This window comes from Histoplasma capsulatum (genome assembly GCF_000150115.1).
Source record: "Histoplasma capsulatum G186AR genomic scaffold supercont2.2, whole genome shotgun sequence".
Classification (NCBI taxonomy): domain Eukaryota; kingdom Fungi; phylum Ascomycota; class Eurotiomycetes; order Onygenales; family Ajellomycetaceae; genus Histoplasma; species Histoplasma capsulatum.
In genome coordinates, this window is record NW_025544802.1 from 1,149,204 (window position 1) to 1,164,998 (window position 15,795).

The following is a 15,795-nucleotide window of genomic DNA, read 5'->3' on the forward strand; positions in this document are numbered from 1 at the left end:
GTCGGAATGCGGCATCGGAACATCTAATGGTCCGGGGTACAGCATCCAACTCTCCATGAACTTAGTATCATTAAGCTATTAACTATTACTATTCCTATTCATTGCCTTGCACTCCGTGCTTAATGCTGATGCTATATCCAAACCCCCTCAAAATTAATATCTGGGTTGAGAGTTTAACCTATGTCTGTAGCCCTTGTGTATAGTCTCCATCAACCGCTGAAGTCGGATTTGAATTACATGACCCCTCGGCTTCCATACTTTCCTTTGCCCCAAGTCCATCCCTTGCCCTGCATTGGCTTGTTGGGCTATACCCGCTGACTCCCAATCCTACTACGTCGATTGCAGCAGTTATTTCTGGAGTGAACCAAGCCAGCTAAGCGGTACCTGTTGGCCCACTCTCTCTACTTGCGGCTATCCCGTGCAGAACAGACTTGTTCTACCCTTACACCACAACATGACCGATGATGCCCTAGACCGACCACATACTGCGTCGCCTAGGCTTCCCGGCATTACGTCCTCCGCTAGTCCATCGGCAGGAACGGGTTCGAGGGGTGGTCACGAGGCGGGCTTCGTACAGCCATCTTCCTATCTCCGACCCCGCGCTGTGTCTCGTCCAATGTCTCCCGCTCAACCAGAGCGAGCTGTCGACCGCGATGAAAGATTGGCGCTGGTAAGAATATCAGCGATTTTCCTCCCCATGTTCGGTTTTAGCTTTATTTGTCTAGTCTTTTTCCCTCTACCGCCCTTCCCCAGGTTTTGGACTAATGCGGGGCTGGGAGCTACGCGGACCCGCATCGGGATGGGGGAAACCATTGATTGATCTATAAACGTGGATGAGCTTTTTACACTTATTGCCCGATTCATTTCAATGGAGATAACAGAGAGAAGACAAAATATATAAAATTTTCTGCTTTCCTTGAGCACCAGTGCTGACATGATTCCCTGTGACAGCGTGAAATCCGAAAATTCCTCAAAGTCCGTACCAGCTATGACGTCCTGCCTCTTAGCTTCCGCCTAATTGTCTTTGACACCGCCCTCTCAGTGAAGGAGAGTCTCAACATTTTGACGCAGAATGGTAAGCTACAATGCGGTCGAGGGTTGCACCACCGCTCAGGGCAACGCATAGAAAATATGTGCCTCTGATAACCATCCAAACGGTATAGGAATTGTATCTGCTCCATTATGGGATTCCACGACCTCAACGTTTGCTGGGTTACTCACCACATCGGACTACATCAACGTCATTCAGTACTACTTCCAGTATCCAGCTGCGTTAGCGAAAATAGACCAGTTCCGCCTGAACAGCCTGCGTGGTATGTTGTCTTACTTCAGTATTGGCCTCCGCTTCGTATTTTTGTATGCTAACTCGTTGTAATAGAAGTTGAGAGAGCGTTGGGCGTTGCTCCACCAGAAACTGTTTCTATTGACCCCGAACGACCCCTGTATGAAGCGTGCCGGCGTATGCTCTCTTCCAGAGCACGCAGAATACCTTTGGTGTCGTACGATTCTCAAACCGAAAGACCCCTGGTAGTTAGCGTAATAACGCAATACCGCATTCTAAAGTTTGTAGCTGTGAACGTTAGTGAAACGCAAAAGTTACGAAAACCTTTGAGAGAAATAAATCTCGGGACATATAATGACATTGTTACTGCCACCATGGACACACCTGTCATTGACGTGATCCACAAATTGGTTGAGCGTAGCATATCCAGCGTTCCAATCATTAACTCTGAAGGTGAGGGCCTCTATATATACATACCTCGTTCTCTGATATTCAATAATTAATTGACTTAAATTGCTTCTCGTTTGTCAGGCGTTGTATACAATGTTTTCGAAGCGGTTGACGTCATAACACTGATCAAGGGGGGTGTTTACGATAACCTTAATCTTGGAGTCGGCGAGGCTTTGAAAAAGCGTCCAGTTGTAGGTCCACACCGCTCGTCATTGGATTTTCCTTGAAGCAGCCAACTTACATTTTTCTTTGTTAGGGTTTCCCCGGAATCTACACATGCTCACCAGATGATGGTCTCGACACCATACTTGACACAATTCGTCGGTCACGAGTACATCGTTTGATCGTCGTGGATGAAAATTTCCGCCTCAAAGGCGTTCTCACATTGAGCGACATATTACGCTATATCCTTCTAGAAGGCGAACCAGACGAAGCATGATTGAAGAAACAATCAAACTAGAAAAAGAACAAATCCCTTCAAATATGCATGGGCGCTAGCGTTATATCCTTTTTACCCCTTGGGCTTTCGTTCTTTTTTTTTTAACACTGGGATGGAGTTTGGAAGGCAAAAATAAACCCATGCGTTGCCTAGGATCTAGTCGTTGGCTTATAGCTTCGCTATTCGCTATTACTCCAGCTCTCCTTAGGGTGCATAACCGGCCTAGATATGGATTTATTAACGATTCCTGGCTATTTTGGCATCTCACTTTTGCGTTCTTTGTTTTGGGTTTCTATTGGAAGCATCGGCGTTTATTTCTGGAATAGAGCGGTCGATACATCTTCCCTATGTCAGCTCGATCATCGTTTATACAGTGAATGGCAGCCCCTTTAGCTATGTCGATTTACCTCCACCCACCCCCCCAAGTTAATTTTCATTCTTCCCATTGCTCAATGATTTTATTATGGCTGATGAATGCAGAGAAATGACAGCAGTCGCCTAAATCTGGCATCTTGTTTTTATTCATGTTGCTTGTGTTTTATCTTCTTTTCTTTACTTTGTGAAGTGATAATCGGTATGATTTTTCACGCTACCCTTTGATTGTTTTCACGTTCAACCAAACTCCGTCTTCCATGGTTATCAGACCGACCACTCACCAAACGGATTTCCACGCACAAATACTTCTTTGCTGAGTCTCTATTGGGTCGCTTCAAATAATGCTACTGGCGTGGACGGTTGTTCCTTCCCTCCCTATGGTCGCTCTTGCCCCCGCCCCAAGGCTGTTAACAGACGCGTTTGCATTTATATTGTTGCTGCATATCTCCTCCTAAACCCTGTCAATCATATTTGCATTCTTACGCTTTGCCTTTCTGGATTCCACCGGCCTCATCGACAATCGTTCTCTATACCATGCAAGGGTAGAGCATCCGAGTCTGAAGAAAATGGGCTTCTCAGAAGCTTTGCGTTACCTTTCGCGGTTGTATCGCAGAAGCTCCAAAATTAATCGATCGAATATTACTGCTCCATCCGTACAAACAAAACCTCCTACCAATGATCCAAAATATACGCAAACATGTCCTTTCGTCACCGTCATTGAACCGAGGCAGGAGGGCCGGAAGGTAGCGGACAACCACCTACCTAGGATCCCATCAGATCAACAGATAGATGGGATTCAACCAAGCCGAGCTCTAGTCGAATCTCGCCAGGTTGTTCGGGAAAGTAAAATCCCCATCGAGACAGTTAAAAAGGCTAGGACACCGCCAAAATCACATTTTGAAAACCTCCAGATTGAAAAATCGAGTGGTCGTATCCGAGGCTCGCCCGTCTGTAAATCTCGAGTTTCAGACCATAGCGAAGACAAAATCTTATCGGACGGGCTGAGGGGCGCTATTGGAGATGAAAATCATCAGGGCACTGCAGGTCCAGCTCCAAGTAAGGATGATTGTGTTGGATCTAACCCTGGACGTAACTCTAGCAAGTCAAAGAGACAATTCAGCAATCAGACGCTGTTGTCGGATGAATCTTCCGACACTGTCCAGCGTAGCCCGTCGAAACGTTGCCGAAGTCCAATTGCAACCATGGACTCTAAGATTCTATCCGAGAACGACAGCCAATTCTCAGATATCCAATCCATACGGGGGTCCTGCATGATCAGTCCGGACGACATATTAAAACCTAGTGGACTGTTCGCATTTTCAGAGCGTGACCCAAACTCTTGCTCACGTAACGAATCGCATCGTTCATGCGATGGGAGTGCACAGTCGACCTGTGCGCAGGTTCCATCCAGAATATCCACGCGCTCTTCAGAAAACATATCCAACAGAATAGTGTCTGACACAACTATTCCACAGAGGCACACCCTTCGTTCGATGGTCTTGAATCGTCTCCGTATCTCTATTGATGTCTTGGAAATTGTGCTACCCACTAAATCTCAAGAAAATATTTCAAATCCAGGTGAGAGGGAAGAGAAATCAAGAAATTATTAGGCTAAGCGCTTAAACTAACCATTTGCAATTTTCTCAGTGGAAGAAGCAGCGGGCTCGCCCAGACGTTCTGGTTCTTTTCTCGGTCGTATTCGCAGCGTCAAGTCAAATTTGGGTCTCAACCGCAACAACAGTGGTAGGAGAGCATTGCGTCGTATCCAAACCTTTGCCAACCTACCAGTACAATACCATATAGGCGAATTGAGGGGTAAAAGATTGCAAGATCTAGCCCGCCTTGGAGGGTTGAGTTATTTGAATTTGCCGGAGGGGTACGGCCCTCGTAACCTAGCATTGCCGACATGTTTCGCTTCAACAATGGGCTACCTTCTAGAAAATGGTATGGTTTACTGTTATTTGGCTAGAAGAAAGTCTCAAGCTAAGTAGATAATTTTGATAATAGGCATCGGTGTTTATGACCTACATGACTCTCATGACAATAACGATGTTGTTTTATCGCTATATAGTGAATACGCCAACCATGTGCTCTCTGCTGCTCTGAAAACAGATACAATTGACAAAACTACGAGAGCAGTCAGACCGCCAACTGCATTCGTTCCACAGCTTGGTAATCCCTCTGGAAGAAACACGGGCTTTATGCATGATGTTTCCATGGTATTCAGACACTTATTGTGTGGTATACCTGGTGGCATTCTGGGATCCGTATACTTAGGTGAAGTATTACAACGAATTCAACAACACGAATTTAAGACGTCCTTAGTGATTAAAGATCCATACCGAAGCGAGTATCGCCTCGATCTTCCGCTTCCTACCGCTGCCAAAATCCGGTTAATCGCGCTTGCCCTCGCTGGCTTGACGAATGACTTGCAGTTAAACCTTATATGTGCTGTCTTCGGCCTCCTTTCGTTTACAGTTGACGAAAATGCCAAATTATGCAATGCACCCGATTATAAAAACAACAGCTGCTCCATACTTCCAGATTCCCAGTCGTTGGATAGGATTTTCAGCTTTGTTCTTGTGGACCCCAGATCCATTACATTGATTCCTGATGGAGACTCTAACCTTAAGGACACTAGAATCTGTTATGAAGGTCTGGTGAAAATGATCATTGATCACTGGAAAGATATTTATATGCAGTTGACATGGATGGAGGGGTTTTAGTTCACGTTGCCATTATATTGTTTGGTTTGGTTTAGGTTATTTTTGGCCGCATTGTTCCTTTACTCTGAGAATCGGCGTTTAACTACGCCGTTAGCAAAACAAAATGACCCAGAGTTATTCTTAGGTATTTTTTTACGTTTACGACAGTTGGTCCAATTGGGTCACCACATTGGATTGCAATATATGGCCATTATCAGAACTAGCAGGGTGGTAACGGTGATGTCCTAACTCCATGATTGATGGCTAGTCTCGTTGTGTTCGCTGGATGTGATATTGCATACTTCTGGGTGATTTTTCTTTTCTGACCTTGTTATATGAATTTAAGTAGTTAGTAGAAGCAGAACAGAGACTATTAGTTATATAAGATCTCTGGATTGAGACCAAATGGAGCTCTGAAGATTTGTCTGTCAACAAATACCAGCTCTTTTGGAAACGGTCTGAAGTATTCCTCTTTTCAAAATAATAAATTAATCCATGAACACTTATAACCTATCGGTTGCGCAAATTTATCCAATAAATGAATGTAAGGAACAGAGATAGAGAGACGACATCGCCGCAAGCTAAGGAAAAAAAATCTCATTTATTCAATCAACCAATTTATTAAAATTTTCGGACATCTCTCCTTTGCTTTCATAGATATGTCATTAACAAAATCGTGAGTCAGATATTTCGAAAAAGCTCAATGAATGCGCCAGCCTTCCCCACAAACAATTAGTCATATAGACGGACACCCCCATCATCGTCAAAATCTTCTTCATCATTTGAGTTAGAAGACTCGAGAAAAGAGCCCAATGGTGAGCTTATGCTACCCAAACTGCTGTGTCCAATAGTGGTGGAATAACTGGCACGCCTGATTAACTGAGGCGTGTTCTCGATAGTGCCAGTGATATTATCGGTATATATCGGAGTCGGAAATTGGCGAATACCTGTCAAGATCACTCGGTTATTAAGAGATAAGAGGGGATATCATTTGAAAATCATTTCTCTCTCTTCCTTTTCTTTTTTTCCATACCTAACCCTTCTTCTACCCCGTCCCACGCACAATCATCTTCTATCAGCGATTCCGGTATTTTCTGTGTTGTAACGAGCGATGTAACGCTTGCGCTGGAGGCGTTATCTTCAATGCCTAAAATATTATTGAATTGTCAGCGCTTTACACCACTTACCAGAGTAGAAAGAGCCGAAGAGGTAAATGGAAGCATATACTTAGGCCGCCATCATATCCTCCGATTTCTTCACCCCATTCACTCCCTACTACCGTCGACTGCCCGTTTATTGCCACAGTGGAGGTAATCCCGGTATGCGAGTCCGGATGCCAGTTAGATGGCTTTTGCTTTCCAGCGATTTGATGCAGCGCATCCTTCCTGATTTCCCGAATCATCGCGTTTAATATATCCCTCTGGAGGATTTGACTCTCACTTTCTTCTTCGCCATTTGCAGCACCAGCGCCGCTCTTCAAGCTAACATCAGGAGGACGCCAGTTCAGGTAGATCTTGCAATGGGACGTAGGCTCTTCGAAGTTACCCGGATGGTACCGGAAGTATAGCTTGCAGCAGTAACAAGATGGTTTGCTACATGCAATATATCGATCTGAGTCTTCGAATTCAAGTGCTTTTTCGTGGAAATGCTCCAGCACTTGTACCTCTGCGTGAACTCGTGGGCGAACGGTTGGGTCTGTATAAGGTATTAAGAATCGATAGGATACCTGGGTCGCTTCATCCATCTTCCGCAGCTCCTGTTGGTAAAATCCCAGCTGCGGAGATTTGGCAGGGAGCATACGAACAAGCACTTTGTCTAGTAGGGTCTTTCCGCGGACGGCTGCTTCATCGATTGGTGGGAGCCACTCTGCCCTTGCTGGAGTAGTTATGGCACGAATGCTGAATCCGTTAAGCAAATGTCTGAGCTTAGATGCGTTTGATACGAGAGAGTTAGCTGCTCGAATGTGATGGGCAAGGCGTCCGATGTAGTGACGGAGTCGGCCGAATTTGTTATGGATCGCATCCTTGCTGGCTTTGTAAGGGGGTTCGTCACACAACTCTTTCAGGTGTCGCATATCTGGTGACTTTCGATTCTCAAAGGCGAGGTTGCATAGGTAAACTAGGTCGTTTGGGTCAGAGTTGCAAAATCGTTGTAGCCACAACTCGAGGCCACCCACTGCTTATTTGTTAGCTTAAAGCTCGAACTACTCAAAGAAGCTTGGGGAGTTCTCATCTGGGGACACATTTCGACAACATACAGGCTTCCTTGTTTGCTGCTATAAACTTCCTGCATCCCGCCAACTCCCGAGAGAAGAGTGATCGGTACTTCTTAATCCTCCTGGAACCAAAAGAAATGCATAATTTAGCGATGTCTTCCTTATCCCCTTGTTCTGGAGCTTTGGAGTTTGCAATTCGTTCCAGTGTTTGCAAGAGAAGCTTAAGAAAAGGGATGATCTTTGCAGTGGGTGAGGTATTTGAGGCAACCCAGAAGGTGCAGCCCTGCGGAGTTGACTCCAAGCCGATAGCAGTGACCGTGTCACCGCCCTTCTCATAGTCGCAGACATATGCCAGTTCGTTCAAGAAACTTCGTCTGCAGTCTTGGACAAGGGAACTGTCTGAAGGCGATACCGGCAAGCGATTTGTGTGGCCACCTCTAGTAGAACCTAGGGTATGCAAAAGAACGAGGGGTTCATAAAAGCGACGAAGGAGGCGTTCGCGTTTGTTGGGGTACCGACGAGATATTTCAGTGGAAGTCGACGCACTCCTCTTCCTAGGAGGTTTTTTACGTTTTCCAGCCATTTGCGGAGATTCTTCTCATGCAAGTCCCCAGTGTAATGAAAATGGCGAAGAGATTGTTGGGCATTCGGTGGAGTATCTATATATATCCGAACATTGGTATCGCCAGCAGAGGTCAAGGCTGACGAACACGTTGGATGCATATATTGGTTAGTTTCTGGAGGGCCTCATTCATGGTGAACTGTCTTGAGCTGCATGAACAAAAGACAAGTAATGAGTCCAATCACAGTTATTATTAATATCGGTATGCATCGCTGAACTCTTCCACAAGGTTTGTATGGACCAGGGTCGGGAGGTCCCTAGACTTCATTGCCACGGCCAACGCTTAGCTCTAGAATCACTCGTCAAAATCAGATGACAACAAACCATCCACTGCTTTGGAGGAGTAGATTTGCAGGACCTAGCTGAAGAGTAAAACATTGAATTCGAAAGAACAAAAAAAGCCATGGATGATATATGTGTGTTCACAAATGTTCTCGTCTTAGTGACGTCCTGTAGTCATTGAGAGCATTTCCCCCCAAAGAAGTAAGACGTTTGGTTCAAGAAGCCCAAGACCATGGAGAGCGTTTCCCTTGCTGAAGCGCTCTAATGAAGTACACCTCGTGGTGAGAGAATGGGGGAATTGTGTCTTCATGAATAACAGAAGATCTGTAAGAGATTCGGCGGGGTTTGCAGTCGCTGAGTTAGGGTTGTTAGTTAGGGTTAGGGCTTGGGATTGAAATGGGCTAAGAAACAGATCTCCCAATCGTCAAGATTGCAAACCGCAAAAACCACTCTTGATCGTGTGACGGCGAGTGCCATGATAAGGACTGGCGTAAGCAAATATCAACGAATTTCCTTTTTGGCAAGAGGTCTCTTTCCACAGTCATCTACTGCGTGTGTTTAGCAGGCCATCGAGGACCAGATCCGGCGAAATGGCCATGCAGTCCTTCTAGATTCATCTACCGGCGTGTCAAGCATCCCAAATAGCTCTCCATGCTAGAGATTGAGGGGAAATTGAAATTAAAATGTTGCCGTACATGGAATTGTGGTATCAGCCCTTTTGTAACATGTCCGTCCCCTTTCATTCGGTTCAAAGCCCATAATTTTTATTGTTTTTGGTTATGGATTTAGTTCCCCAACTCAAGGCACCTCTCTTGTTCTCTTTTCCTCCCTTTGATATCTCCACTTTTCGTGGTTCACATGGTGAAGTCGCCGCTCTAGACAAAGAAATGAAGAGGGTGTAGCACTGCTGGATAGGCGTAGGGAAAGATTGAGGACTATCAAGCCGATGTTGCATCCAGGCGAAGACGCAATGTGATAAATTTCCTTACAAATAAGTCAAGGTATCGAAACGGTATGCTGTTGCCATAGTTTAGGGAAGAATAAAAAGGTTGGTTGGTCGGTTGGGATGTGGGATGAACGTAGGGGAAGGAAAGGGAGCTGGACGGAACTTATGGCGAGTATACGGCGTTACGGTGTATGCGTTGTGCTCGCCCATGGGAGAAATATGGTGATAATCGATGGATAGGACACCGGTGGCATGGATGTGCACGGCATCATCTCTTCTTGGGGCCTTTGCTAAGTGGGATTCTTTGTTTTTGCGTAGCTTAAAGTTATGCGATTCGGCTTTAAATATCATTTATCCCTATTTTTCAAATATGTCGCTGCTGTGTACTCAATGGGCCTAGAGCTAAGAAGCAATTTTGTGTTGGCCACGCTCCTATCTATGTTCTGTAGATTTTTTAAATCGTCTTATTTTTGTAGATCATTTCTACCGAACTGATGAAATCTGTGGAAGATAAATAGCTTAAAATACACTCAAACTACAACGAAAAATGGTATAAGGAACGGCGCAATCAAAAAAAAAAAAAAAAAAGAACATACAAGTGTCCAATTAATGTCACTTACCCTGCCACATAACCACCCATCTACTCTCCACCTTACGCTCCACCAAGCTTTCTCTTCACCACTTCCAAATATTTCTCCCGCACCCCATCTTTATGCCCTCGCTGGCTTACAAATTCGTCCATAGCGTTAGCTGATCCTTGATGGTTGCGTGCAAATTCGAGAATCTCCTTCTCACTTGGAAGGGTGAACCTCTTATGTGGGTATTCATGATAGTCCGCATCGACCTTCAGGAGCGGCATTCTTGATTCTCCGGGCTCAATGCGGAAGAATTTATTGACAGCCTCATCAGTGACCTCCTCTAGTTTACCAGGCTTCCACGCCGCCTGAGTCGGTGGCTTATTGACCAGACGAGCGGTGACACCTTCAACAAAATCTGGATGGGCCATGAATTTTGCTGCGATTTTTTGTTCACGCTGAAAGGTTTCCGTGATTGACCATGTACGACCAATGCGAAGTTGGCGGAGGGTTACTTTTAGAGAGGTTGGTGAGCGGGAGGCAAGTGTTTTCAATGTTTTCTCAGCCCATTCCTTGTTGACTTTCTCGCTTTGGAGTCTGATAAGTATTTCCTCCATGGTATCTGCGGAGAAGCACCGGTCAATTGATTCGCGTATGGTACCCGAGGGAGAAATCGGCTCTTCTTCCTGTGAGGGCAGGCCGGTGGAGAATTCGGAAATAGTGCTGTTGACAAGGTCCAGGCGTTCGCCCAGGCTAGCAGTGTCCTTAAAAACCAGTTCAGATATTCGTCCAGTTAGGTTGGCAAGAATGCTTGAATGAAGATAGTGGGTTGCTATGCCAGCGTAAAGAGTTTGTACTCCGGATAGTCTTTCGGAGGTCAGAGCTAGGTACGTTCCTAATTCGCCGTCTAGACGTGGCAAGAAGAACGATCCGCCAACATCTGGGAAGAACCCAATTGTAGTTTCAGGCATGGCAAAAACAGTTCGCTCAGTAGCAATCCGGAAGGGCGCATGTACACTGAGCCCGACGCCACCACCCATAGTGAATCCATCCATAACGGAAATGAATGGTTTGCTGTATGTAGCTATGAGGTGATCCAGCTTGTATTCCAGAGAAAAATATTCAGTGGCCTGTTTCTGGCCCTCTGGGCCTTCAGCACATTTTTCAGCAAGAGCTGCAATATCACCGCCGGCACAAAATGCTTTCGATCCGGCACCGGAGACGATGATAACGTTTGCAAGTTGGGATTTTTCCCATTCCTAATGAAAATAACCAGTTATTCAACTCACCCCAGAAAAGCTTCAGCGCTTCGTAGAATACACAGCACGCCGCATACCTTTAGCCTGGGTGTAATCTTCCTTACCATCGAGCCATTCAAAGCGTTCAGTTTCTTGGGTCGATTGAGCTCGATGGTGCGCACTCCGAAAAGACTGCTGAATAGCACATCATCTGGTTCATCTCCGGGAAGTTCTCTGGGGATTTCTGCTGCGGCTGTAGATATCTGTATGAAAACCACGGAGGATTAGCAACTGTGAAAATAAAAATGGAATCTGCACTCATACCTTCGATAATCCAGACCATACTGGGACCGCAACTTTGGCTTTCAAAGGCATTCTCGCTGCAGGACGGGTAGAGCACCAGCTTAACGGTGTGGGGGACCGGGGAAAATAAGGACGAAGGAACATCAATGGCGATTGATTGTTGTAGGGCAGTCTAATAAGGTCTAGCAGATTGTTGTGTTAAATATTTGGGTTGATTAAGGCAAAGATTGTTGTCGCATGGTCAATTGATGACACTGGAAAAACTGCTGCGACTCGGCGGTACTTGCTCCGTTTCGGTTGACGTCGGCGAGGGAATCCGGAGCCCTTTCTGTGCTGCAGCCACCATTTGACCCGCGGTTACAACAAGATCTCGTTAGGATAGTAGCAAATTAGTGGATTATATCAAAACACGAGTTTATTATTTTTAAATGTGCATTCAGAATGGAGCCTAAAGCAATTACTCTGGGGGTAAATCTATATCCTATTTAAGATTTGACCAAGCTCTAAAATACAAACAACACAGGGCCAAAATGAAATAATAGTAAAAGACAATCCCGTCGCCAAACTATCTTACAGAGTCAGATATGTTTAATGCCCAATATGTCATCACGCCCGCGCAGGTCTGGTCTTCAGGTCCCTAGAATGACGGAATAACATTCTGTCCAATGCCGTTTTCTCAACAATTAACCGGCCAGTTTCGAGGAGGTCTTTCACATCAACATCTTCCCGGTCCAATACTCGTGCGTGTTGCCCAATTTGTGCCACAGCTTTAAACAGTCTTTCTTTCTTCACCTCCGTGATCATCAACGACCGTCCAAAACACTTGCCCCATTGGTTTTTCTCGAAAACGTCGGTGAGCCAGTGTGGACTGACCTCTTGTGGAAAGGTGATGTTGTCATTGACTATAATAAGTTGCCCACGTCGATACCGGTAACTCAGAGCTGTCCGCCATGCCAGATCGTAGACTTTCTTGGGCAGTCCCGTCGAGAAGTCTCGGGGATGAGGGCCATGAGCAACACCACCACCTCTCAACATTGGTGACTTTTTATCTCCCAGCCGGGCTCTTCCAGTGCCCTTCTGCGGCCGTATTTTCCGACCACTACCGTGGACGTCGTCTCTCCACTTTGTACTAGCAGTCCCCTGTCGAGTTTTATCGCCTTCGTAGACAATCGCACGATGTAGTATGTCCCGCCGCAATGGTAGAAGAAGGTGTTGATGGCTGTATTCGAGGAATTTAAGGGGCTCCAAGGTCGGGAAGTCGTAGAGGGTCGCAACTGCAGGCGCGGGATTCCATACCGGGCTTGGAAAATGATCGGGATTCAAGGATTGGCCGGCAACATGCGCATCTGCGAAAGTAGTCAAGGGAGAAACATCTGGAATCTCCGTCTCTGTAGTCACAGACCGTGATATGCTTTGGGGGACGCGCTGCTGCTCACTAGATTAGCCTGATTAACAGAAATATGAATGGGGCTTTAGATTTAATCATACAATTGGCGGGGCGAGGCTGCCGACGAACCCATTGTAGTTGCGCCTGAGCCACCTCAATGTTCCCAGCGACTTGCTCCCAGACATCACAAGAACGGTATCCCACGCAGCTCGAACAGTGGAGTTCCTGTTGGGGGTAACTTGGATGACTGAAGGCGGAAGAAACGGGGTTGGATGTGAATGGCCTTTGCAGATTTTTGGATCAGCCCGATTTGGCGCTAGTGGCCCCAGTTAAATATTTATGAGAAAAAGTTTGGCCGCTCACTCAACAACAAAACGAAGAACACCTCCGTCGCCATCACAACGACCAAGTTAAGCGCTACAAACAGAACCTCATAATGACGCATTGCGAGCTTGCATCGAGGCCGCTGCTCCAATGTCTACGACACACATACGGCAAAGCACTTCTCGTAACCCACTTCACCGCTGTCCGTGCCTTCTCATCCACACCCATCACGAAAGATGAGGCTCAATCAGAAACTCCTCGAAGCCAGCCCTTCTACAGAGCTCCTGATCCGGCGCTGGTAACTAGTCCCCGATTGGAGAGAAGGCTTGTACGAGCCGGTAATCACCCAATTGGGTCCCGTCGACGTCGTGCAGCCCTCCAAGACTCTCCCAATATCCCCTTCGAACTCTTGCCATACCAATGTTTCCAGGAGGCCCGCAAGGTTTTGTTAGAGGACAGGGAGGAAAAACTCAAACAAATAGAAACGGAGCGCGGTCGGATAGCGAGACTACGTGCTGCCGACCCTTCAACTGTGGGAGGTGAACTTCGAAAGAATAATCGCTTGAGGAGCATGGAGAAGCACTTGGAGCACCTGAAAATCCTGGCAGATATTAATGACCCCGTGATTAAAAAACGATTTGAAGATGGCCTAGGTATGTTTGAACGGTGGAAGTCCTGTAATTCTACAACGGAAACTAATGATCGATCAACCAGGTAACATGAATCGGCCGATTTATCGATACCTTGCTGATCAAAAATGGAGGGAATATAGACGGAAGATCATCGTTCAGCGTATAACCCAGATGAAAGTGATCCCAGATGTCCTCCCCCACCTGGATCCCATTGTCGATGTGAAATTGGCTTTCGGAAGACGAGCAATACCTCCTGGGGAATTTGTAGATTCTCGAGTCAGTTCGATGCCGGCGAAACTAAACGTCCAGACCTTTGAGCATGGTGAGAAACTGTTGACCGTCGCCGTTGTGGATTTGGATGTTCCTGATCCTGAACACGACTCTTTCGGTTTCCGTTGTCATTTCCTGGCAATTAACGTGCCTATCTCCCCGACTGAGTCAAGGATTTCCTTGGACAAACTGTCAACGGACAACCAAGTTATCTTCCCTTGGCTTCCACCGTATGCTCAGAAAGGAAGTCCGTACCATCGGCTCTCTATCGTTATTCTAGAGCAAAAAGATCAAGCCGCCCTGGACTTGAAACAGGTGGCAGAGAAAGTGCAACGGGACGACTTCCGTCTACGAAGCCTCCAGACGCGACACCAGCTCAAACCAATTGGGGTGCATCTTTTCAGAAGCAAATGGGATGAAAACACAGAATCCGTCATGAAGGAGTTTGGTATTCCAGGAGCCGAGATTGAGTTCCGCAGAAAGAGAATTGAGCCACTACCGTACAAGAGGAGGAACCCTTCCTCATTTAGATAGACTCGGGCGGCCTTCGTTTCCATTTCTGGCATATTTCATAGGAATTGTTACAATATATTGTACATTAGAGCTTTACAGTATAGTTAAGTTTTATTCATACACACAAAATAGGGGGAAAACAAGCCGGCCATAGTGCCAACTCCATTTCTGGGAGGCTTGGGAACCAAATCACAATAACTCCAGATTTATACACGTACTTTCTCTCAGTCGTCGGAAAATTTGGCAGGCTCTAATGTATTCCGCACCCACCTAGGAAACGAAGTGGCTTTTCCCTTTGCAATGACTTTACCCATTACTAGCCCCAATGGGAGTGGTCCGTGGAATCTCGAGTCCCTTGACCAGGGCAAATTATCGCCAATAACCCAGATATGGCCTTCTGGCACCTACAGTAAAGTACACTGTCAAGTCAGTGAAGAAGAGTTCAGTTTATCCAAGAAACGATGTTTTGGATAAGATGGGGAAAGGTAAAGGAGAAAGAAACAGCTTCTAACCCTTATCATCTCCGCATCCTCATCCCCAGTCGCATCATCGCCGACTGATGGCGCATTCTTCAGCACAAAATCACCAGGCATTCCCAGAACCCGCTTGGTCGCCGTCCGTCCTCGAAAAAGTGGATTCTTGAACATGACGAGATCCCCCACCTCGACCCCTTTCCCGTGCTTGTGGAACTTGGACACGAGGAGCCATTCACCCCGGAAATTTATGGATGGGTACATGGAGGGGCCGGAGCACGCCTGGTATGAATAGCAGTGCTCATTGAAGAGTTTCCAGCCGCCGGTGATAGCCACCGCAGCTAGGACGGTAGGGACCGTCCGCTGTTTCAGGGCGGTCAGTGTGCGGCCATTCATCAGGGCGTTCTTTGGTGGCTTGCTCGCGTCCTAAGTTGTTGAAATGAACACTCGAAGCCGGAAAGCTTTCCAAGGTTGATGGAGTTAATCACGTGATAATTGGTGGGTAAATGCTTTTTCCTTTTCCGCACAACATTTAGAACCAAAATTCAATTTAGAAATTTTCTTGCATTTGTTCTTGCTTCTGCTTCTTTTTGCTTTTAGTTCTCGTGAAAACAACCCGCGATTGAAGCTAATTCCAAGTCCATGTCGCATTTATATGAACACTGATTCACATATATATGCCAGAATCGAGATAAAATGACAACAATTTCACACCATTTCTCATACCGGCCGACAATTCCTCTAAGTCATACCCTTAGTAGCCT

At 46.2% G+C, this 15,795-nt stretch overlaps 7 protein-coding genes across 7 annotated transcripts; 3 read left to right on the plus strand and 4 right to left on the minus strand.

Annotated features, from left to right (window-relative positions):
* Positions 1 to 113: 113 nt before the first annotated feature.
* On the plus strand, positions 114 to 3,015 carry HCBG_01608 (nuclear protein SNF4; the record flags this gene model as incomplete). Its single annotated transcript, XM_045428657.1, has 6 exons — positions 114 to 670; positions 952 to 1,075; positions 1,164 to 1,313; positions 1,379 to 1,735; positions 1,814 to 1,923; positions 1,989 to 3,015. 6 exons carry the CDS (start codon positions 455 to 457, stop codon positions 2,169 to 2,171), a joined length of 1,140 nt encoding a protein of 379 aa, XP_045290443.1.
* Positions 3,016 to 3,112: 97 nt separating this feature from the next.
* On the plus strand, positions 3,113 to 5,272 carry HCBG_01609 (uncharacterized protein; the record flags this gene model as incomplete). Its single annotated transcript, XM_045428658.1, has 3 exons — positions 3,113 to 3,938; positions 4,194 to 4,490; positions 4,554 to 5,272. 3 exons carry the CDS (start codon positions 3,113 to 3,115, stop codon positions 5,270 to 5,272), a joined length of 1,842 nt encoding a protein of 613 aa, XP_045290444.1.
* A 711-nt stretch (positions 5,273 to 5,983) lies between these two features.
* Positions 5,984 to 8,049, minus strand: HCBG_01610 (uncharacterized protein; the record flags this gene model as incomplete). Its single annotated transcript, XM_045428659.1, has 5 exons — positions 5,984 to 6,198; positions 6,285 to 6,398; positions 6,692 to 6,946; positions 7,052 to 7,426; positions 7,509 to 8,049. The coding sequence occupies 5 exons, from the start codon at positions 8,047 to 8,049 to the stop codon at positions 5,984 to 5,986; spliced, it is 1,500 nt and encodes a 499-aa protein (XP_045290445.1).
* Positions 8,050 to 9,764: 1,715 nt separating this feature from the next.
* HCBG_01611 (3-hydroxyisobutyryl-Coenzyme A hydrolase) lies at positions 9,765 to 11,662 on the minus strand (the record flags this gene model as incomplete). Its single annotated transcript, XM_045428660.1, has 3 exons — positions 9,765 to 11,150; positions 11,228 to 11,392; positions 11,454 to 11,662. 3 exons carry the CDS (start codon positions 11,502 to 11,504, stop codon positions 9,969 to 9,971), a joined length of 1,398 nt encoding a protein of 465 aa, XP_045290446.1.
* A 376-nt stretch (positions 11,663 to 12,038) lies between these two features.
* On the minus strand, positions 12,039 to 12,952 carry HCBG_01612 (50S ribosomal protein L4; the record flags this gene model as incomplete). Its single annotated transcript, XM_045428661.1, has 2 exons — positions 12,039 to 12,867; positions 12,921 to 12,952. 2 exons carry the CDS (start codon positions 12,950 to 12,952, stop codon positions 12,039 to 12,041), a joined length of 861 nt encoding a protein of 286 aa, XP_045290447.1.
* A 303-nt stretch (positions 12,953 to 13,255) lies between these two features.
* Positions 13,256 to 14,694, plus strand: HCBG_01613 (ribosomal protein YmL35; the record flags this gene model as incomplete). Its single annotated transcript, XM_045428662.1, has 2 exons — positions 13,256 to 13,796; positions 13,858 to 14,694. The coding sequence occupies 2 exons, from the start codon at positions 13,256 to 13,258 to the stop codon at positions 14,577 to 14,579; spliced, it is 1,263 nt and encodes a 420-aa protein (XP_045290448.1).
* Positions 14,695 to 14,782: 88 nt separating this feature from the next.
* On the minus strand, positions 14,783 to 15,427 carry HCBG_01614 (mitochondrial inner membrane protease subunit 1; the record flags this gene model as incomplete). The annotated part of the gene is made up of 2 exons (XM_045428663.1): positions 14,783 to 14,962; positions 15,071 to 15,427. The coding sequence occupies 2 exons, from the start codon at positions 15,425 to 15,427 to the stop codon at positions 14,783 to 14,785; spliced, it is 537 nt and encodes a 178-aa protein (XP_045290449.1).
* Positions 15,428 to 15,795: the final 368 nt, after the last annotated feature.